At 37.7% G+C, this 24,701-nt stretch overlaps 1 protein-coding gene across 5 annotated transcripts in view; it reads right to left on the bottom strand.

Annotated features, from left to right (window-relative positions):
- The window catches only part of lrp1bb (low density lipoprotein receptor-related protein 1Bb), a 503,881-nt gene that overhangs the window by 241,289 nt on the left and 237,891 nt on the right, over positions 1–24,701 (bottom strand). For all 5 annotated transcript variants that reach the window (XR_007441266.1, XM_049485229.1, XM_049485230.1 and 2 more), the window contains 6 exons: positions 16,817–17,036; positions 15,742–15,931; positions 12,927–13,049; positions 11,253–11,393; positions 6,851–6,976; positions 1,732–1,848 (listed from right to left, as the gene is read on the bottom strand). Coding sequence is in view for 4 of the 5 variants with exons in the window: in XM_049485229.1 (XP_049341186.1) it covers positions 1,732–1,848; positions 6,851–6,976; positions 11,253–11,393; positions 12,927–13,049; positions 15,742–15,931; positions 16,817–17,036 (917 nt within the window). In the remaining variant the exon portion in view is untranslated. The remainder of the gene's footprint in view (positions 1–1,731; positions 1,849–6,850; positions 6,977–11,252; positions 11,394–12,926; positions 13,050–15,741; positions 15,932–16,816; positions 17,037–24,701) is intronic.

Below are 24,701 nucleotides of genomic sequence, written 5' to 3'. Positions count from 1 at the left end.
TAGTTATTATATGTTTACTGTCTAACTGGTACAACATGTTACAGAGCACCCAGGGATAGAGTGCTTTGTTGTAAAAAAAAAAAAAAAGCTGCTTTAAAAAAGTAGAAAGAAACTGAGAATAGAAAGAACAGAGTAATAAAAGTAGACACACTGGATCAGCTCACTGACAGTGTTGCTCAGAGATTTGCCAAAAAGAATGTTTGGAGAAAAATGATTCTAACACATTTAAAGCAGCACTAGGTAGGATTTCCTTGATTTTTGATCTTTTTAAAGAAGTCAAATTACAGCTTGAAACTCACTGCAGCGCTGCATTGAGGTGTAATAGGAGGAATAGCGGTGCTCTCGTGTCTGTGCCAGAGCTCCTCTGAGCTCAAATCAGACTCAAGTTTACCCAAGTTTACCGAGGCGGCCGCGACCAACGCTCGCGAGAACTGCGACCTGCTTTCCGACCTTTAGTTCTAACAGTTCTATAAGGACTACTGGTTCATTCTTTACAAACTAACATACAGACACTCAGGCAGGAGCTAGAAAGAGACCGAATATGTCTGTGAAAGCCAGAAAGAGAAACTAATCCGCCTGAAACATTTATTACACTCTACAACTGTAGGGGGAGCCCGCGAGCACAAAATCTCAATCCTACCTAGTGGAGCTTTAAATACTTAATTAAAGTGTAAATGAGTTGTTTTCCTTTATTCGTGGCTAGCCGATGCTTGACCTTGTGCTTGGAATCCAATTTGTGCAATTAAATGAGTTGACTTATAATAGTAGAATCTTTTTTAATTTAGTTGAATTTAGCTTGAATTTAGTTTGATTCCACTATCTTTCCACCATCATACTTAAAAATGATGAGTTTCTTTGATTTTACCAAATTGAAAACCTCTGGAATATAATCAAGAGGAAGATGGATGATCACAAGCCATCAAACCAAACTGAACTGCTTGAATTTTTGCACCAGGAGTAAAGCAGCATAAAGTTATCCAAAAGCAGTGTGTAAGACTGGTGGAGGAGAACATGCCAAGATGTCCACGTTTAAACATCTAGACAATTAAATACCGTTTAAGTCTCATGTTTAGCTGTTTTTCTGTTGTTTTTAGAGATGGACATGGCAGAAATAATTGAAGACTAATCGATTAAAAGAAAAAAATAATTATCAGATTAGTCGACTACCAAAATAATAATTTGTTGCAGCTCTAATGTTTTAAAGAGGACCCAATCGAGAAAACACTTCAACATTATTACAGTAATTCACAATGTAACTCTTTAAAACTGTCTGTTTTAAACAGGAAGCTCATTTTGAGAGATGTAGAACTCAACAGCTACACTGTGTCTTCTGGACCTCCCGATGCTATTTCCTGCTGTCCGCTCATGAGGTCAGGGATGTGGTTGTGGCAGCTCCGCATCACAGAATCAGCAGCGGAATTGTATTACCAGCACACTCTTAAAAGCCCCTGCATCTGAATTTACTCCCCATTTCCTTTCTGCTTCTACAGGCACAGACTCAGGGGCTGGGGGAATGTGCTTGGTTAGCATGTTCTGAATACTGATACGAGGCTCTTAGCTGGGAGGATAATCCAGGAGACGGCTGCAGCTATGGAGTCTGAGCGAACCCCCGAGGCTAAAATCAGCCAGGTCTGATAGAACGGGTGTGATGTAATAGTAACAGTGCAGCAGTGAGGCGTGATCCTGCAACAATCACCTTTCTCTGCAGCTAAACAGGAAACAGGGACCTACCACAGGATGTAGACTCGTCCGACATGTCTCCACAGTCGTTGTCTCGGTCACAGCGCCAGGCTTTAGGTATACAGCGGCCGTTTCCGCAGGAGAACTGCCCAGGCTGACACTGTTGAGCTGAGAAAAAGAAAGAAAGAAAAAAAGAAAAAACACATGAGCTTCAATCTGGCATCGCTTGCAGAAGTTAACTGACAGTTCTTACTGATTTCATTGACTCTTAAACAGGGGTGGATTAATGCACAGGATGCTCTAGACGGCAAAAGTTGTAATATTATGAGAATAAAGTCATAATTAATGAGAATAACATTTTAATATCATGATATTACTAGAATAAAGTCGTGATATAAGAATAAAGTCGTAATAATGAGACAATAAAGTCGTTATAATGAGACGAAGTCATAATATTATAAGAATAAAGTCATAATTTACAGAATAAAGTCATAATATTATGAGGATAAATCCATGATATTAGAATAATAATCATAATAGTCATAATAATGAGACAAATATGTAATATGAGAATATTACAAGATATTACAATATTACAAGTCAAGATATAAAAATAAAGTAATGAATAACGAGAATAAAGTCGTGATATGATAAAATTATAATATTAGAAGAATAAAGTCATAATATGAGAATATATTCATAATTTATGAGAATAAAGTCATACTTAATGCGAATAAAATTTTAATATCATGATATTACTAGAATAAAGTTGTGATATAAGAATAAAGTCGTAATAATGCGACAATAAAGTAATATTACAAGAATAAAGTCGTAATATTATGATGGAAGAATTCATGATATTAGAATAATAATCATAATAGTCATAATAATGAGACAAATATGTAATATGAGGGTAACACTTTACTTGGATGGTCCACTTTATGGCCTTGTTGATGCTCAACTGACATTCAACTAACACTGAATTGAATGTCGATTAAATGTAACTTAACCCTATGTTGAATGTAAATTATTCAAAATAAGAACCTAACCCTACACCTAACCCTAACCTTAACCCTTAATCAACCCTAAAATCTAACCCTACACCTAACCCTAACCCTAACCTTAACCTAAGCTTAAAATCTAAATCTACACCTAACCCTAACCTTAACCTAATCTTAAAATCTAACCCTACACCTAACCCTAAAACTAACCTTAACCTAAGCTTAAAATCTAACCCTAAACTCAATCCTAAAATATTAAGATAAGCGTTTGGATTAGAGTTGAATGTAGGGTTATATTCAATAGAGAATCAATTACTTTCACCTTTCAGTTCAGTTGCATTTAATATACATGTAGTTGAATGTTAGTTGAATGTCAGTTGAGTGTCAACAAGGCCATCAAGTGGACCATCCAAGTAAAGTGTTACCAATATGAGAATAAAGTCAAAATTTGCAAGAATAAAGTCATAATATTATGAGAATAACGTCATGATATTATTAGAGTAAAGTCGTAATATGATAATAAAATCATAATAATGAGAGAATAAAGTTGTCATATTATGGCAATAAACCCTTAATATGGTGAGAATAAAGTCTGAATATTATAAGAATAGAGTCTGAAAAATTTACAAGAATATATATTTTTCTGTATTATAAGAATATATTGATATGATATTACAAGAAAAAGACACACAGAATGGCATTTAGAGAATAAAGACACCTATATGCTTATTTGTAATTTATCATATGTAATTGCATTGTTTATGTGATGGCATCACGCCTCAAATAAGTTAATGCTCTGAAATGATAAAATATATTCCTCAATAATCTAAAACATAATAATAAGTAGTCCTACAGATATGCTCTAATGGAAACCAGTGCTAAATAACATACAATTAAAATAAATAAAATAAACAACATAAAATAAAATAAAATAAATGAGCCAATGTGAAATGAAATGAAATGTGAAACAGTACTATTAATGAATTATATATGAATTATTCATAAACATAATAATATCTATAACAGGATCACGTCTCAGCGCATGCCAGTCCACCCACTCGCAATTAACATTTACATTAGAAAACTGTATGGACTAAAGAGACTGTAAGTAAATTAATTATTAAAAAAAAAATACATATAACACATAATCTTGAGCATCCTCACTGTGTAACATTAATTTAATAATAAATAAATAATAAAAAAAAAATATATATATATATATATATATATATATATATATATATATATATATTCTGACATCCAATTTTTGTATGGAAAATTATTTTAATTATTATTATTATTATTATTATTTTTTTTTAAGATTTTAGAGCATTAAATAATAGATATCACTGCAAACCTGAGAATGCTCTGTATAGTTATCATTTATGCACTGTATGCATAAACTAAATCTTTGTGTGTATCAAAGGTGAAAAAGGTACAGTACAGGCCAAAAGTTTGGACACACTCTTTCATTCAATGCGTTTTTTATTTTTTTTTTAATGACTATTTATATTGTAGATTCTCACTGAAGCTACAAACTATGAATGAACACATGTGGAGTTTTATGTACTTAACAAAAAATGAGCTGTCCTCCACAGTCACCGGACCTGAACCCAATCCAGATTTGAGGTTTGGGGTGAGCTGGAGCACAGAGTGAAGAAGGCAAACTGGCAACAAGTGCTAATAAACACCTCTGGGAACTCCTTCCTTCAAGACTGTTGGAAAACCATTTCAGGTGACCACCTCTTGATTGAAGCTCATTGAGAGAATGATGCCAAGAGTGTGCAAAGCAGTAATCAGAGCAAAGGGTGGCTATTTTGAAGAAAGTAGAATATAAAACATGTTTTATTTGAGTTATTTTACCTTTTTTTGTTAAGTATAAAACTCCATGTGTTCATTCATAGTTTTGATGCCTTCAGTGAGAATCTACAATGTAAATAGTCATGGAAATAAAGAAAACCATTGAAAAAGAGAAGAAGGTGTGTCCAAACTTTTGGCCTGTATTGTATCTGGAGAGGTATGCTGTTAAGAGCCTAGATCTTTCTAAAAGTCACGTCTCTTTGCTTCAGTATCTATAAAGACATTAGAGTGTCTGGTTGCTGTGCAGTTTAAAGTTAATTGGTTATGGTTCATTCTTAGAGTGAAGAAGATCTAAAATTAGCACTTCTTCCATTTATGATCTTCAGAGGAGCTGCACAAAGAGTCCCTCCTCTTCAGAAGTCAGAGCATATAAAGCAGTCTGCGAGATGCAAGGCTTCACATGCAGCATTGGTTTGCTCCGGAAGTCGCAGCGATTTATGACGCTGCGAATCGTGAAAATCGGGCATTTACCATATTTAAAGGGTTAACTTTAACTCTGGAGAGTTCACGTCTGCCAGAACGCTAGACGTGAGCATTTTCACACCTCTCTGTGAGGAGCAGTAGTCATGGAATGGATCACATTTCCATTAGCAGTCAATTAGCAGAAGCATTTGTGAAGTGATGGGCTGACAGGAACGGCCTCCGCGGGCCGGCCTGCTGTTTTGACACTAAGAACCCAGGCTCCACTGGAGGCATGTCAGAGTGTTGACAAGAGAGCATTTATCACATCTGTCCCTGCCTTCCATTGATCTTACAGCACTTACATTGCTCCAGAGTGTTACAGCTGGCAACAGGCCAGGTGTTACTCAAGTATGTAAAAAGGAGGTCAGCAGTAAGCCGTCCTGACAGCCTCAGGGTGGTTAAAAAAACTGAAGGATCTGAAGGCTGAAAGCACTGCTCTACGTTCATTTAAAAGCACAACAGGTAACCGTCTTTTAATATATCGACAGTCATTTATAGTAATTTATGAATGATTTATGATTTATTTATATGATTTATAATTTATGAACTAAGACGTAAATTGTAAATGTAAATAAATGTTAATAAATGTATAATTAAAATGTATATATATATATATATATATATATATATATATATATATATAACTGGAGGAAAGGCTGAAAGCACTTATAGACACAACAGGTAGCCATGTTTTGATCTATTGATCATTCATAAATTGTTAATTCTGAGAATGTATCTGTATATCAACTTATACATACATTATAGATAGATAGATAGATAGATAGATAGATAGATAGACCGACAGACCCTGCAATGCAATAGTTTACATGCTGTCATAATGTCTAAAACAAGTTCACATCTCAAAACATGCCAATCCACCCACTCGCAATTAACATTTACATTAGAAAAGTGTTTGGCTTGAAAAGACTGTTAGTAATTTAATAATATATAACACTAAAACCCTAAATCTTAAAAATATATATCACATATATTTAAAAAAAATCTGGAGGAAAGGCTGAAAGCACTGGTCTACGTGCATTTAAAAGCAAGTTTTAATATATCGACAGTCTTATGAATTGTTAATTCTGAGAATGTATGTGTATATCAACTTATAAATAAATAAATATAGAAATAAATAAACAAACAGACCCTGTGATGTAACAGTAAATGATGTCATAATGTCTAAAACAAGTTTACATTTCAAAATATGCCAATCCACCCACTCGCAATTAACATTTACTTTAGATAAGAATGTTTAGAGTGTAGTGACTGTAAATAACTTAACAATAATATATATATATATATATATACTAAATCTTAAAAAGAAATCTGGAGGAAAGGCTGAAAGCGCTGCTCTACATGCATTTAAAAGCAAAACATGTGATCATATTTTGGACATGTTTTCAACAGTCTGAAATATTTGTATTTATTTAGTTGTTTATGAACTGTTCATTCTGAAAATGTGAAAATGTATGTGCATATCAACTTATACATACATTATAAATAAACTGACAGACCCAGTAATGCAATAGTTTACATGCTGTCATAATGTCTAAAACAAGTTCACATCTTAAAAAATGCCAATCCACCCACTCGCAATTAACATTTACATTAGTAAACTGTTTGGACTGAAGTGACTTATAATTAAAAAAAATATTATTTTATATAAATGATTTTGATTTTTTTTTTTTAAGGTAAAAATATATAGCACTGCAGGCTGAGAATAATCTTTACACAATAAATGTTATTCAGGATGTTGCTTTTCAAGGTTAAAGTCAAGGTTTGTTTCACATTCTGATCAGGCAGGCTTCTTTTTTTTTTTTTTTTTTAAATGACTGGCGTCCTACCTGAGCAGGTTTTGTTGGACTCATCCTCATTGTCTCCACAGTCGTTGGTCCCATCACAAAGCCAGCGCTTGGGAATGCAGCGATTATTCAGGCACTTAAACTGGTCGGTGGGGCAGCTGTGGTTAGCTGCAGATAATAACACAAAGCAAATATTCAATCAGGCTTGCTGTTCACGCTGAGCTGAGATTTGAAAAGTTTTCTGGAGGTGGCCCGCTCTACCCCACACAAGCGCTTTCTCTGCTCTAATAGCAAAATCGCTCTTTTCCCGCCACCTCAGGATGCTGAACACATCCCCAGTAGACGGCGAGTAATAATACATGAAATGGAAGACTGGAAGCTGGATCAAACAGCAAAGTTTCAGGCAGATTATGGGACATCCCAGCAGAGCAGAAAATTGATTTTGCAATTCTAATAATTCTGACAGAAGATCACATTATAGCATTTCTCATGATGAAAAAACGAGTCAACCCCCAGCAGTTTAACGCGGCGCTCGTCTTATCGATTAACTCGTGAGCTGATTGTGCGCAGGGCTTGCTGAGAGAAGGAGAAGGAACATTTTTCTATCGGCTCCACTGAGCCTTTGTCTGTGTGTCTGTTTGCGTCTGTGTGTCTGTCTGCTCTTAAATGTGCCAACATTTTATTTAATCTTCAAATGATTGGAACATTAAACAATTGAATAACTATTAAATGGGTTTTTGATAAATTAATCAGAGGTATCAGAAGTACAGAAGAATGAGTTTAGCATTAGCAGGTAGCATCAGCGATTATTTCTGCCATGTTCTACATCTGTAAAAACGAAAGAAACCGCAGAATATAAGACTTAAAAGCCAATTAAATGCCTAGATGTTGTTTAAACATGGAAAGTACTGATATTTAGGTATTTAATGTTCAAAGGTCTGGAGGAAATTTAAAAACTATATAAGGAGTTTTTGATAAATTAATCAGAGGTATCAGAAGTACAGAACTGAATGAGTGCAGCATTAGCATGTAGCATTAGCAGGTAATCCTATTGGTATATTTGTGGTGTTCTTGTCTGAAAATATTTTATTATTCCATCCATCAATTGTATAGTAAATGCCAAATATTTTTTAGAGCTAAAACTAATGATTATTTTGGTAGTCGACTAATATGATTATATACGACTTAAAAGCCAATTAAATGTCTAGATGTTGTTTAAACATGGAAAGTACTGATATTTAGTGAGTAAATACTGTATGTAATCTGTTGTATTTAAGCACTTTTGGAGACAAGTTGAGGGTAAACTGTGAGTGAGCCCATTACCCATCTCCCATTGTGTTTCTGTCCTCAGCACTTTGTGTAATGCGCTACTGTTATAAAAAAAAAAACAAAAAAAAAAAAACAATTGCAGTAGTTTTAAATAATCAACATTGTTGCTTATATTGAATAATCGTTGCAGCCCCACTATATTGACCAATCAAGCAGAATATAATGACCACCTCCTTGCAGTGATTAGCACTGATTAGCACGGTGGTGGTGGTGGTGTTTCAGACAGTGCAGCAGTGCTGCTGGAGTTCTTAAACATCTCACCATCACTGTTGGACTGAGAATAGTCCACCAACAGCATTCTTAGGTGAGTATTACTCAAGAAGTGGTTCTTAAATTGTCGTTTAAAACGACCATTGTTTGACTTTCAAAACAAAAATGAAGATTCCAAAATATAATATTATTACCGTATTTTTCGGACTATAAGGCGCACCGTATTATAAGGCGCACGATGAGTGAACGGTCTATTTTTAGTGTTAGTCCATACACAAGGCGCACTGGATTATAAGGCGCACTAAATGAAACTTTATTTATATCAGTAACAATAACTCTGAGCAATAAATCCTTCACAATATCTGTAAAAAATAACAACATCTCTGAGCAATAAATCAACAAGCACAGCAAGTAACTTACGTATTACTCCGCGACGCTCCTGACAACGGTAGCCGCAACGCTCCGACAGACCATAATATTATGTTGAAGCACAGCAAGTACGTATTACTCCGCGACGCTCCTGACAACGGTAGCCGCAACGCTCCGACAGACCATAATATTATGTTGAAGCACAGCAAGTACGTATTACTCCGCGAGGCTCCTGACAACGGTAGCCGCAACGCTCCGACAGACCATAATATTATGTTGAAGCACAGCAAGTACGTATTACTCCGCGACGCTCCTGACAACGGTAGCCGCAACGCTCCGACAGACCATAATATTATGTTGAAGCACAGCAAGTACGTATTACTCCGCGACGCTCCTGACAACGGTAGCCGCAACGCTCCGACAGACCATAATATTATGTTGAAGCACAGCAAGTACGTATTACTCCGCGAGGCTCCTGACAACGGTAGCCGCAACGCTCCGACAGACCATAATATTATGTTGAAGCACAGCAAGTACGTATTACTCCGCGAGGCTCCTGACAACGGTAGCCGCAACGCTCCGACAGACCATAATACTACTTGAAGCACAGCAAGTACCGCATTACTCCGCGAGGCTTCTGACTATAATAGCGTGTTGTGCCGAATTCGGTGAATAAAACGGTTTTAAAACAGAGATAAAGATTGGATAAGTTTCATTTCTGGATGAAGTGATTTCCAGCGCTGTTTGGATATAACTGTGGATTACAGGAGACTGGATTGATGGATTCTCTTTAGTCTGGACGCGTTTTGAAGGTAGGACCTGTGGCTGAGCGCGGGTGTGTGTTCGGGGGTGGCGGCAGTGACCGGAGGTTAACCCCGGACAAAAGGAGAGCCTTTATTACTGGAAACATGCGCTCTGACGCAGCTCTAATTCATGAAACATACATCCTACAGTAAAAGCACAGTTCTGGAATCCGGAGAGCCAGACGGTTCGAATGGTGTATGACATGACCGCATTCGATGAAATATGGACGAACGATAAACGCAAATATGAGAGTTATGAATTATTAAAATCATAACCAAGGCATATTTCGCCCTAAATGTTTATTTTCTGAAAGGATATTCCGCTAAATAGGCTAAATAGCTCAAAAGCAGAGATTCTAAGCTTTAAAATGGTATATTGGATGTCTATATTGAACCTGTAACTGTTCATAACTATTCAGAAACACAGCCAGTTATGAAATATTAAATATTTCTGGCCCGCCGGTGGGCCAGCGCGTGTTAAGAGGTTAACTTTACTTAGAAGTGGGCGCTAAAAAGAAACGGTTTGTGCTATTACCCCAGAACGGGTGGAAAGGAAAGTTTACCGGCACCTTGTTCTGGCCACGGAGCTACAGTGGAAACTAGCTACCTTGAGCCACAGCCGAGAGGCAGTACGGCAGTCAAAGGTAACCGCGCGCTAGCCCAAGAGGGGGATCTTTTTCTGGCGTGGGTGAGGAATTCTGCACAACAGAGCGCTGTGTACCACATAAAAATCGAGGTCAGTAAACACAAGCAAAATCCATACACAAGGCGCACTGCATTATAAGGCGCAATGACGATTTTTGGGAAAAAATAAGTATTTTAAGTGCGCCTTATAGCCCGAAAAATACGGTAGTTATAATATAAAAAAGGGTTCTCATTCTATCTCAAAAACGTGTACATGTTGATGTTTATAAAAAAAACTAATTAAAATAACAGTGAAAAAATGTAAATATTAAAAGAAGGCAAGATGTTTCTGAACTTTTGACCTTTGGTTTTCTGTCTGAGTGCATCTTTTTTTCAGCTTGTTTTCCTTTTTCACTTAATAATTAAATTATGTGACTAAAACACCTACTTTTCCCTAACGTGCAGGAAAAGTTTAGCAGATTTTTTTTTTTTTACTTGTCTTAAAATGCTCTGTAGTCCAGGACGAGGCTTAATCTCTTTCTGGGTAACTGCAGTTTAGGACCTTTACTCTTCTATGTGAGCAATGTATATAACATGAGAACATCATCTTCTAAAGTGTTCATGTTTTAAACCACCATTGTTTGGCTTCCAACACAAAGATGGCGGCTATAAAATATAATATTATTAGTTATAATTTAAAAAAGGTTGCATAATCTATCTCAATAACGTGTGCTTGTTGATGTTTCTAAAAAAAAAAATAAAGTAACAGTAAAAAAGATGCAAAAATGTAAGTATTAAAATAAGGCAGGATGTTTCTGAACTTTCGACCTTTGATTTTCTGTCTGACTGCATCTGTTTTTCAGCTTGTTTTCCTTTTTCAGTTACTAATTAAACGCTGTGACTAAAACACCTACTTTTCCCTAATGTGCAGGAAAAGTTTAGCAGCTTTTTTTTTCTTTTTTTTTGAACTTGTAACATGTTCAGCTTCAGCATATTCATTAAATCGAGCTGATGCCAAGAGCAGTGGATAAATGTCAGATGTGCTGGGAGTCTGACTGGCTCAGTGGAACATGCTCAGCGGGCGATCAGACGCTGCAGCAGACACACACCGCAGACGAGGTGCTCCTCATCGCTGCCGTCTAGGCAGTCGTCGTCTCCGTCGCAGATCCAGGCTGCTCTCACGCACCTCTGGTTCTTGCACTGAAACTCCTCGCTCCCGCAGAGCTGCGGCTCCTCCTCACCTGCCGAGCCTACACACCAAAACAAAAGGCACAGAACAAAAGCATGTTATTGAGGAGGAACAAATACTCCGGTATTATCTCTGAAGGAAGAGCGGCAGCTTGTCATTTCCTCACACAAAGAGATCTGTGCTGGTCTCAATCTGTATTGTGCTTTTTTGACTTATTCCTCAGGTTCCCTACCTATTGACGGTCTTCTCCGAACAGACATTATTATTGACTAAATGCTCTAAGAATTTTGTACAGAACTATGCAGAAATTGAAAAAATAGAAGCGGTAACATAGTTAATAAGCACTACTTACTATTTAATCATATAAGACAGTTTGATTAACAATTTCCAACCATTTATTATTAAATGTATAACTAAAGATAAGCTTAAGAACACTTCACTGATTTGAGGACTAGCAATCTGTAGGCGATCCATCAACTGTGCACCGTGCAACTCGATTTAGAACAGTGTGTCAGTGTGTCTTTGCTATCGTAACGACAGGGAAAGTACACCTTGTGTGGCTTAAAACGTGCAAAAAGGCATGCACTTATTTTCTTAGTTAATAATACTGGGTATTGCTAATTTTGGGTGTAACGTAAAATAAATCAATCAGTGTTTCAAATGCCATTACCTTTAAGAGTATGCCAGATATGCTCTGATTTTGGCAGATTGCTATTTTAACAACGCAGTGCTTCTCAGCACTTCTTAGTAGAGGATACAAACCTAAAGATGTGCATGCAGCTTATTTACGGTAACAGCAATGTTGTTATTTTATTTTGTTTTCTGTTTATTGTTGATTTTTTTTTATTACAAAAGGTTGCAAGGGTTTTCAAGATAGCAATGAACATCTGACTGTTGACTGGAGCACCTGTATTTTTCCTTGCCAAGACAATAATATGCGAGAAATGTGACTGAACACACCTCACTTCCAGATCACCACTCCCATTGTGTAGATATGTATGTTCACAAGCATATTTGTCATTTGAAAGATGCAGGTGCAAGGTGTGCAAAAAGAATGTTGATGGGGTTTTTTTTTAGTTTACTACAAAATTTGAACAGACAGACTGTCCCTTACACTGTGCCAAGATTTCTTGATGAATGGACCAATGGAAACTCTTCAAAATGACCTGAAATAAACTCTTTTTACATTGACTTCTATTGAAAGTTTACAAGGTTTTTTCTCTCTCCTGTAAAGTTGCTGTTTTGAAGATAAGTGTTTTTTATTGGACGGCGACGATATAATGTACTGCTCCAGATTGATTGTGAAAGATTGTGATTTCCAGAATTGCGAAAAAACAGCCCTGGCATGCATTAGAGGATTGGAGGTCAGTAGTGCTGACCTGTTCATTTTAATGTACTATAAATATCTACAGTGGCAAAGCATAACAGTCCACAACCTTCCGTCAGACAAGTCGTATTGCATTAAATAAATAAAAGTTGGCGCCTGACTGAAGAGATCTCTAATAAAAATAATAAAAAAAAGAGACAGAACGCAAAGAATGAGTCCATTCTAATACATTTTTTTTTTTCAGTAAGAGTAAAGTAAATGGCCTACCTGAGCAGGTGACATTGTTTCTGTCCAGGTGCTGGTTGTCAGCGCAAGCACACACTCGGCCCCCTGGGACGGCCAAGCAGAGAGTACCACAGCCTCCATAATTCACCCTGCAGGCGTTGTCACCTAAAGAACAAATATAGGTCCAAACAACTGATCTCCACAAATCTCTTCTTCTTCCGTGATCCGTGCGCTTGTTTGTGTATTTATTGCTATTTGGCTCCTAGCGATGTTTCTCCTTGAGGCTTCAGAGTTCCTGCAGAGCGCAGAGAACATAAAGTTCTCTCCCTCTCTCTCTTTTTCCCCTTCCTCTTTCCCTCTCTCTCTCTCTCTTTTCTCTCTTTTCTCTCTCTACCAACAACTCTACCAACAATTTCCTGCTCTCGAGGGATGCTGGAGATGCATGTCACATCCTTTACAATCACACGTCAAGTGAATTATGAGGAACATCAGTGAAGAAAGCCATCTGACACTTCTATGGCTTGGAGAGGAATAATTTGTCTTGTGGACAATGGCGCGCAGTCAGAACGGCGAGGAGGAAACCAAGCAGTTCTGTTTTTTGTTGAGAAAAAAAAAAATATATATATATATAAAAAACTGTCACTTATTAAGTTGAAGCATGAGGACTATTGTATGGTTCAGTTTTTTTGGGGGAAGTTCAAAGGCAGAAAGGAAGAGCCTGGACCAATGAGATAAAGTGCATGTTTCATTTCTTTCTTTCTTTCTTTATTTATTTTGTATTTTTCTTTTCTGCAAGAGCCAATCCACGCCGGTCCGAAGCGTAGAGACACAATTAATCTCTCCGGTGACAAGAGCTTTGGAGGGAGAGGGAACAGTTGAAATCCCCACCCTCACTGATAGTGCAGACTGGCACGAGGAGCTTCCGCAGTTTTCTTCTTCGTGCAATGCTTATTTTGGAGGATCTGTGTCTGAAATAGTGTGACATAACTGGAGTCCTCCCCTGGAGGCAAACGCTCCATGTGGTGGTAAGTACATCATAAGGCTCCTTCCCTGTACACATCTGAACTAGTTCAGCCTTAGGATTACCACATCTGAACCACACTGGGAACAGAACCTGCACTCCAGATGGCAGGAGCCGTCTAATGCGGGCCTTTTCTCCAAAGAGAAAGCGAGCCTTTGTGACAGGCCTGGCTCGCCCGCTCGCTTCAAAGACGTCTCCTGCAGGTAGAGAGATGAAATGTCGAGGAGGCCGAAACATGGCGCCGCTCTCGGAAGCTCGCTGTGCCGGAGCGCGAGCACCCCGCCGAGCTCGGTCCCTCCCTCTGTGTGCTGGGGCTGGTGCTTACGAGAGCAGATGACAGTAATCAGCTTGCGGTGTGGAACAGTCTAAACAGAGCTGCTGTAGACCACACCTTCCAGGACTGCTGCCACCCACCCCACTGTGCACGCACCTACCGCCCTTTACCTGCAGCTATGTTAATCACCACGGCAACGGCACAGCTGCGGCGGCACAGTTTAGTGACAGGCATCCCCAGAAGTGGCAGAACATCAGTAAAATCCTACTTACAAAAAGGGAAGTAATTTGTACATTTTTATAGTAACATCTTTATCATCTTTATCAACACCCTCTCTCTCTTTTCCTCTCTCTCTCTCTCTATGTTTTTTTTTATGAACAATGCAGAAGAAGAAATGTGTTAAAAATCTAAAACTCTCAACTTAACTCAAGGGATGCACATGAACAAAATTGAATAATATACAGGGTTTGGACAATGACACTAAAAACCTGGTTTTAGACCACAATAATTTATTGTGGTGACGGACAGTTCTGGTGGAAACAGGAGAGTTGAGGTGCACATTAAATTCTGTCGTGATTAGATCAGCCGTGGTTTTGTTTTTTGGATACAATCCGGGTTAGCACCCGAACATCCCTTTCAGACAGCTTTCTCTTACAGCGTCCACAGTTAATCCTGTTGGATGTGGTTGGTTCTTCTTGGTGGTATGCTGACATTACCCTGGATACCGTGGCTCTTGATACATCAAAAAGACTTGCTGTCTTGGTCACAGATGTGATATTGTCCAACCCCTGTATACTTGACCAAAGACTGAAGGCTGAATACTGAACCTGTTTTTCCACAGGTTTGCATTAATTGTCAGTGTTTTACTATTGAAAAAAAATCACTATCGTAAATGTGTGTTTTCTATTTTTTCATGTTTTTTTTCTCCCACGTTAGCCACCCATTTTATAGTATACACTGATATTAAATTATAGTCCATTCACAGTATTGGCAGATCTTAAGAGTTGAGCCTTCAGAACACGTTTTCTAAGGCCTCAGGGTCAGAATAATACTATAGAAAGAGGGCAGCTAACTGTGGAGGACAGTGGAGGTCAAGTTAAGTTCTGAAAAAACTGCTTAAATGATTGTTAGAACCGCAAATCAACCCCCCAGATTAACTGCAAAAGACTCTTGGTGCACTGTTCTACTGTGCAGTGACACCTGCACAAATTTGACAGAAATTTGAAAGAGTCCTAATCAGAAAGGCTTTTCTGTAACCCTCACACCCAAAATGCTGATTCAAAAGAAACATCTAACATCCTAGTATGGTCCATTTTGAAAACGAGACAGGTCAATGACTTGTGTGGTGCAGAATAGTACTTTTTAGTGACGGGCATCCCCAGCAAAACAGCAAGGAGTTAATTTGTAAATTTATGGGAACATCTTTATCATCATTATCTTCACTCTTTCTGTCTTTAGTGAACAATGCAGAAGAAGAAGAAAACTTGGAGAAGAAAAATACAAAGATACAAAGAATCAAACAATTGAACACTGTACTGAATCTTCTACCAAAAGCCGCTTACCTTGTTGACTCTGTGCATCGAACACTCGAAGCCCGAAGAGAGGAGGTCTCTCGCTCCTCAGCAGAGTGACCTCACCCGAGAGCAGATCCAGCTGGAAGATGGAGGCGTTCATGTACTCCGTCCAGAAGATAGAATTTCGGTAGTGTGAAATCCCGAAGGGGTGATTCAGCTCCTTGCCATTGTACACCACCTGGGTCACACAGAACAGCAGAGAGGTTAGCAGAAGCTGTGGGCACAGCTGTGGGAGTGGATCAAGAAGAAGAAGAAGAAAAATACTGATTTGTTTTGCTTCATGGTGCTTTTTCCATTCTTAGAATTTTTCACGTTCTTTTGCTTTTTTAGGGCAACAGCTTATTACTCAGAGAGCGTAATTCTGTTTACTACAGTGCATTTATACCGAACTGAACAAAATGAAATACTCTACCAAATACTGAAGGCTGGATAGCGAACATGTTTTTTCGCATTAATTGTCAATGTTTCACCAATTCCCAATTTAGCTAGGCTAATTGTCTCGGAGGAAAGCCCAGTGACTCGGTTCTGATACATCAGCTCACAGACGCAGCCTTGTGCTGATAGACATCACCCTTTGGAGTCATGAGCTCTATTTACCCACCCAAAGAGAGAGCAAGGCCAAATGTTCTCTCTTTTAGGGCTCCTGCAGCTGATGGTAAGCTGCATGACCGGGATTCAAACCAGCGATCTCCTAAATGAGAATTCAAAATATTTTTGAACACTTAGCTAACATTGTTTATATCCTACCATATATATATATACATATGTATGTGTATATATATAGCACTCTGATATAGTACTGCCGCTTCAGGTCTTTGTTCAGTATCAAATATTTGGTCTTATTAAATATTAGGAAAGACAGTGAAACCACTTTTATGCCATTTGCACCTGGATATTTTTGGTTGGAAATTTCCGGTGCATCCCTAATCAAACCTCCAAAGGTCTCTATGTGAACCACTATACAGCTTTTCAAATCCCTGTGGATGTCAGTTCATTAGTTTTAAAGAAGAAAAGAGAAGGAGACTGAATTTAATAAATGCTGTCAGTCCCTCAGTAAGCTTACCATCCTGCCGGTGCCGTTGAGGTAGATTCTCTCGATGTGGTCGTAGTAAGCATCGCACCAGTACATGGTACTGGTCCCGTGGTCTAAAGTCAGTCCGTTGGGCCACAGCATGTTAGAGGTGACAAATATCTTGCGGTTGGATCCGTCCATCCAGGCTTTCTCTATCCTGCCGATGCTGTCGTTCACCTCATCCTCCTCCCAGTCTGTCCAGTACATCCAGCTGAAACAGACAGAAAATAATAATAAAGCAAGGCTTTCATTTATATATATTATTGGTGTATATAGTGTAGTCACCCAGACTGGGAATTGAACCCTAGTCTCCCACATGATGTGGTAGCTCACTGGCAGGGAGTGGTGTTATCCACTGTGCCACACAACGGTTATGTTGTTTTCTCTCTGATGCAAAATCACACAAAAAAACAATCTATAATTATGTACAATATGTATTTTATGACTTGAATGTATGACTTGATTTAGCTACTATATAAAAAATGTTTAAACAAACTGTTTAATGCAAGGAAGCAAGAGTTTGAGCACTTCCATTTAAAATATGTCTAACTGTGAGAAAAGTTAAGTGAATAGAAAACAATATGTTTCCTAATTTTGGGTGATACAGTTCAATTTACGAAATCAGTATGAACAATAAAAAAGCCACAGAGCAACAGTCGATAACTTATTTCACAATGAATGTCTTTATTTACAAGCTTCTGGGAAAACAATCTTAATCTGCCTATTCATGTAATGCATGCTAATCAGTGACAGATATTATTTTCTTATTAGAGATGCAAATATTTACAGTGAATAGAAGCAAACAAGAAAAAAAACAACAACAAATAAACAAAACTTCAAAATATAGAAAGAAAAAAAAAACAATGCCTTTATAGACCTGCTAGAGAAACAAGCTCAACATCAGCGCCTCCTGCTTTTACCAACCTCTAAATTGCAAAAACAAAAACTGAACTCGGCTCTAGAAGCTTCCTCTTTAATAAGCATTAGCTCTCTTCCTCTAGGTCAGTCCAAGTAAACAAACCAATTAACTCAATTCTCACTTTCAATCAACTTGTAGGCTCTAGATTATATAATATAGAAACACTGACACACAATATACATATTGAAGCATAAACAAAAGATTTACCTCACAAAATCATAAATCATTGCAGAAACAAACAAGACTCCACTATAATTCCCCCTGCTCTACCTTCAAGAGTGGTATGTTCCACTCCAAAGGCGGGAAACTCCCCTATATAAGAGCTCATTGGTACAGTTGCCTCTGTTTGAGAGACTCCATTGCTGCTACATGTAAGTCTTTACAATGCTCAGCTCAGCTTCCAAGTAAAAACAACTAAATAAATGCTAAATGTTTTAACTTTTCGTGAGTAGTGTTTTAATTTACAGAGCAGGTTAAATATAATTAAGCTAAATTAGAGCATGTGTTTGGTCAGGGAAAAAAAAGGTTCTAACAACATTCAACACTAATTCTGGCATTGCAAACGTGAAAATCAGTGTATACTGATACTGAATCATAGTCCGTTCACAGTGCGGGAAAATCCTGAAGTTTGAGCTTTCAGAACATGTTTTCTAAGGTCTCAGAGTCAGGATAATATATATGATGGCAAATTAAAGCAGGTTTAGGTAGTCGCTTTCTTCGTCTGTCATACTATAGAGAGATAGCAGCTTACAGTAAAATTTGAGGTCAAGTTTAGGTCTGGAAAAACAGAAAAAAAAGTTAGAACCGCAAATTATTCTCCAGATCAACTGCAAAAGACTCTTGGTGCACTGTTCTACTGTGCAGCAACACCACACAAATATGTAATTCTTGAAAAAGTCCTGATCAAAAAGGCTGATCTGTATCCTTCCCAAAAATACTGATTCAAAAGGAAACATCCTGAAGTGTGATTCATTAAAAAAAAAAAGTCAAGTTAATTAGTGGGTGCAGAATTTGATGGAAAGAACACACCTCAAACTGTGAAGCATGAGGGTGGATGAATCATGCTTTGGGCTTGTGCTGCAGCTAGTTACATATACACGTTGGAACATGTTGCTATACTGGAGGTCAAAACTGATTCACTTTAATTCACTACACAAACACATACTCAAAGCACTGAAATGCATTTGTATGCCTGTATTTACAAATTTAGCTTTTTCCTTTTTCAGTATCTGGTAAAATACTGTGTTGTGACACAGATCCACCCCCTAATGTACAGATTAAGTGGATAAAGGCACAGAAACGAGTCAGATTTGCAAACCCACAGCTAAAGCAGTTGGGAAGAAGCTGCGGCACGTCTTTCCTCAGACAGGTGGGATGAGGAGGGGAGGTTAGTTACTGTGATCTGAAGATGCGGCTGCTTTCCAACACGATAAAAAGAGGCAGTATACAAACACTGACTCACAGCCAATCCATCATTACACACCACCGTCTGAAGAAGCAGCAGCCCCTTTTATTCCTGCACTCCCAGGTTTCAGTATGCTGCATGCTTGTGCAGAAGTGAAATGTCATGCGCAAGGGTCCTGTGATATTTGAGGAGCGATTGGGTCAACGTTCGGACATGATCCTTTCTTTAGCAAGTGTGCTTAAGGGATTTGTAGCCTCTAAGAGGCCGGCACGGGCATTTTCCCCCCTCATCAATGATGGAGGCCTTGCTACATGTGGACTACATAAAAAAGAATGGAAGGTTCAGCAGCAGTAAAGCACGCTCACACTGCCCTTACTCACTGTGCTGGGTATAGACAGGGTGTACTTATAATGCATAATGAATGTATTTACAGGACCATGGTCTGTTTCCTACACTATAAATAAATGCTAGACTAGAAGTCACATGGACTATGAAGGAGCATATAAGGAATCATGTAGTTAATTAACTCTTTAAGTCTTAAACCAACCAGAATACTCTGAGAAGCATTTAGGTGCTCTTATCAATCAACCTTTTTTTTTTTTTTTTACTCAGGAAAACATTGAGGATGACCCTCATTTACAATGTTGCAGAGCATTTACAGCATCAAATGGGTTGAAAACAATTAGTAAGAAATTAGAAATAATAAGGAATAAAATAGTAAAAAAATAATAAAATAAATACAAATTTTATATATATGAATAATATATATATATGTAAAATATATATTTTTTAAAAGACCATAAAATAACAAAACTGACACATAAAATGAAAAGAACTTATAAAATATAACAAATAAATAAAGATTTAATAGTTGAGGTTAAGTAAAATGAAATGATGAGAAACTAAGAACGTAAGAATCAAAATATAAAACATTAAAATTAAATAAAATAAAAACGTATTATAAATAAATAAAATACATTAAACAAATTAAAATAATAATAAAAACATAAACTAATAAAAAAATATCATTTAAAACAGTTACAGGCTTTCTGGTGGTGTTTAAAACTAAAAGTTTAAAATATGGGGTGCTGTTAACTTGCTTGCTTGTTACTAAGGCCGGTAACTCTGATGAACTTATCCGGTTCAACAGCGATAACTCTTGCTCTTTCTTTCCTGTGCCAGTCCTGATGAGAGCCAGTTTCATCCCTATAACATTTTGACATACATATTTATATATATATACAGGTGCTGGTCAACGAATTAGAATAATTTGAAATAGTGCAATCATGAAATTCTTTGAATGCATTTTTTGTGCAGAAAGCAAATCAGGTGTTCACCGCACCTGTCCTACTCGTTAGACTAATCACAGAACTCGTTACCTGGAAAACAATTTGCTCAGCTGAGCTTTCCAAAAGGCCCATTTAGGCCATTTAACTTTGACACTGTTGTTTTATTGAATTAGAATAATGGAGAAACCGTTTCATTGAATTAGAATAATTTTTATTATAATTACAATCATCACTTTCATCACTTTTTATTTTGTGGCTGCCCCCTTGGCTTGTATGACTGCCTGAAGTCTCCGCGGCATCGATTTGACCAGCTTGTCGCAAGTTTCCGCACTCACAGCTTCCCAGGCAGTGGCGATGTTCTGCTTCAGTTGGTCCAGCGTAGTAGGCTTTCTGTCGCGAATTTTCCGCTTGACGATGGCCCAAAGGTTTTCAATGACATTGAGGTCAGGCGAGTTGGCCGGCCATGCCAAAACTTCAAGCTGTTTTTTAGTGAACCAATCTTTGGTCGACTTTGCCGCATGAGCCGGTGCAAGATCCTGTTGAAATATGAAGTCTTCTTCGCCGAACTGTTCCTCAACAGTCGGAATCAGGAACGTTTCCAGAACATCTTGATATACGGCAGCATTGACAGTCTTCTTGAGGAAGCAGAGTTTCCCTACACCTCGAGCGGACATGCAACCCCAGACCATAACGCTCTGGGGAAACTTGACAGATCTTTTCACGCACTCGTGGTTGTAGGTTTTGCCACCACGACGCCAGACACGAGGACCTTGGTCACCGAAGGAGATGCAGAAGCGTGATTTGTCACTGAAGACCACTTTCTGCCAGTCTTCAGCAGTCCACTCGCCATGTTCTTTGGCCCACTTCAGCCGTTTCTCCATTTGTTTCTTGTTCAGCATCGGTTTTACTGCTGGAACGCGAGATTTGAAGCCGAGTTCGCGCAGACGACGGTAAGTGGTTGATCTGGAGACGTCAGCGCCGGTCTGCTTGTTCCACAAGTCGGTGAGCTCGGAAGTGGACTTGAACCGGTTGCTGACTGCGATCTTTCTCAGCTGCTTGTTGTCGCGAGCAGAAGTTTTTCGGACGCCGGAACAGTTGGTGCGCTTGCTGCAGTTTTTCTTGAGAGCTTTGCAGACGGAAGACTGGCTGATGCTGAGCTGCTCAGCAATTTTAGTTTGGGTCAAGCCTTGTTGGCGAAGGGCTTGAATTTGAGCCACTATTCCGGTTGAGAGGTCGCGCTGCTCACCCATGATTGATTTTACAACTTAGAAATTCTACTCAACCCTGACTTTATACTGCACAGTGAACACTCATCACAGAAAACAAAAATTCGAGCATTTATTCTAATTCAATGAAACGGTTTCTCCATTATTCTAATTCAATAAAACAACAGTGTCACAGTTAAATGGCCTAAATGGGCCTTTTGGAAAGCTCAGCTGAGCAAAATTTTTTCCAGGTAACGAGTTCTGTGATTAGTCTAACGAGTAGGACAGGTGTGGTGAACACCTGATTTGCTTTCTGCACAAAAAATGCATTCAAAGAATTTCATGATTGCACTATTTCAAATTATTCTAATTCGTTGACCAGCACCTGTATATATATAGAGAGAGAGAGAGAGAGAGAGAGAGAGAGAGAGTTATTAGAGGAGCTAGAGAAAATGAGAGACAGAAGGAAAGAGATGGTGAGTGATAGGTAATAAAAAGAGAGCCAGAAAAAGGCTAGTGCGGGATGACAGTCAGAAATAATTACTATATTAAAATAATTTATTTATACCATATTAAAATGATATATTTGGTGCAATGAAGATCATTAGAATGATATTAATCATAATACAGCTTCATGTATATTTTAATTGTTTATTCACTGGGAAGAGGAGTAAATGAATGGAGGGATGATTGAGTGAGTGAATCCCTAATTATTGTAGCTCTTGTAAAATCATACATTAACCTCATCAAACTTAACGTCTCGCTGGCAGAGCATTCCTTGAGCTTTAGAGCCTTTAACTCACTATGAGCTGCAGCTGGAGCACTTACGACTAATGCACATCCAATAGAGTAAACTGTATCGAAAGTTCAGACTCCACCCTTCTCATTTAATGTTTTTTTTTTCCTTTGTATTTATTAATATTGAAGAAATTAGAACTGTAAAGGAATGTCTATACAATTATAAAGTGACCAAAAAAAAAAAGCAACAAATTATACTTTAAATTATTTAAAGTAGCTCTTAATAGCATCTTTGCTATTAAACTTGGTTGATTGTCTCAGTTGCTTTTATTAAGTAGAACCTGGAATGGTTCTCCAGCTGTCTTGATGAAGTCCTAGAGATGTTGAGCTCTTTTTAACTGCTTTTTCTTCACAAATAAACATATTTCTTAGTTATAATGTTGTTTTTTATTATTATTTGATTTCACCCAAACGTTTAAGTGACTGCAGATCATTCATTCATCATTCATTTTTTATTTTTTCCTGATGGTTGTGGAAAATATATCAGGGCCCCATTTTAGCAAAGTACATAGACCAGACACCAATTGCGGATTGTGCAGCTGGATTTAGGGCTGTGTCGTTGTGTCTTTAGTATTGTAAGGGCACACAAAATACGCCTTGCTTGGCTCAAAATGTGCAAAAGGCATGTACTAATTCTCTTAATTAATCATGGGTGTGTTTTGGGTGTTTTCACTTGTCATTCCCTTTAAGAACCAGGTGAGCTGTGACTTTGGCACATTCGTATCTTAACATTGCGGTGCTTTTGTGCATCTCAGCAGAAGATACTGACCTGCTGCTAGATGTGAGTGGGTATCAGACTTTTAGTCTATTAAAGTGTTTTAAACGTTGTCTAGTCTAGGGTTAACATTATACGTGTCTCTGCTTGATATTTGGCACGAATATATATATATATATATATATATATATATATATATATATATATATATCTTCTGAAACAGATTAACTTCATTTCCACAGGGTTGTTTAACAATAGAGAAGCTACTCCCTGCATCAGTAAGGGTTACATAACTTGTTATCAGCTTAAACGTAATCACTGATGCAGTGATTATTATCCAGTGGGAGGCTGTAAATCATTTGCTTAGTTAACCCTCCTGCTGTCCTCAAATTTACAAACACCCTTTATTCTCTGGGTCAATATGATCCCAGGAATTTAAACCTTCAGAAAATTATTGTAATTTCAGATTAAACATGTTACCAAAGTTTACTCATCATTTACTTTATGTTTACTTGAAAATAAAACTAAGTGTTTTATTAGTATTGTATAATATTATAATTAATGTTTTGTTACATCAGGGCCTAAAGTAAAGGGGCATTTAGAAAAAGATTATAAAACTGAATGTCATAGTGACCTCAACATTATTACCACGCAAATATGTGTCAAATATTGATATTTCTAATGTTTTATGCCAATTAAGCAGCCTTAATAAAACAGACATTAAAGTTAAAACATTTTAAATATTTAATTTTTCATTAATTGTCTTCATTAAATTAAGAAAAGACAATACATTTGAATCACAAAACTAATGTCAACCATTTTTTCAGATACTTTAAACATTGAATTGGGTCAAATTGACCCCAAAGATAACAGGAGGGTTAAATCCAGGTTATGACCTTTTTTATTGACCAGACAGTGTATTTTGTTATGGTAACAGTTGGTTATGGTTGCTTTAATGCACTTGATTAATATTTTACACAGATATTTAAACAGACATTATACGTCCAGTTGCTGTTTAGTCATAGGCCAGCATGCTGCAACAATGTAATAATTTGTACATGCATCATATAGCCATATATTAAAAAAAAAAAATCTATTTTCTAACCATATTTTTGATCATTCAGTTTGTTATAGTTATTCACAGAGTTTGCTTTTTGACTTCTTCTTCTTCTTCTTTTTCCTTTTCTTCCCAGTGTGCGCTTCAGCAGCGGAGGTGAGGCGCGAGAGGAGGGCTAGACACTGAAGGGAAGATAAGAAACATGAAACAAACAAACACAAACGGAAAAAAAAAGATAGTAACTGGACGGAGTCAAAATGAGAAAAAGTGAGATAGAGGAAAAGAGAGGGAGGGAGGAGCGGAGGTTACCGAGTCAGGCGAGTTAATCCTTATCGTGTTAAGGCAGGCTAGCGGTGGCGTGCGGGGGAGAGAGATGTATTGCAGGGGGTGAGATAGAGGAGCAGAGACAGGTGGGTGTTATTTCAGCAGGGGAATCCCATCCAGCAGGGCAGATAGAGATCACCATGCCACCTGCTTAGCTGATAGAT

The sequence above is a fragment of the Astyanax mexicanus genome, chromosome 11 (assembly GCF_023375975.1).
Source record: "Astyanax mexicanus isolate ESR-SI-001 chromosome 11, AstMex3_surface, whole genome shotgun sequence".
Classification (NCBI taxonomy): Eukaryota; Metazoa; Chordata; class Actinopteri; order Characiformes; family Acestrorhamphidae; genus Astyanax; species Astyanax mexicanus.
This window is presented reverse-complemented; position numbering and strand designations above follow the sequence as displayed.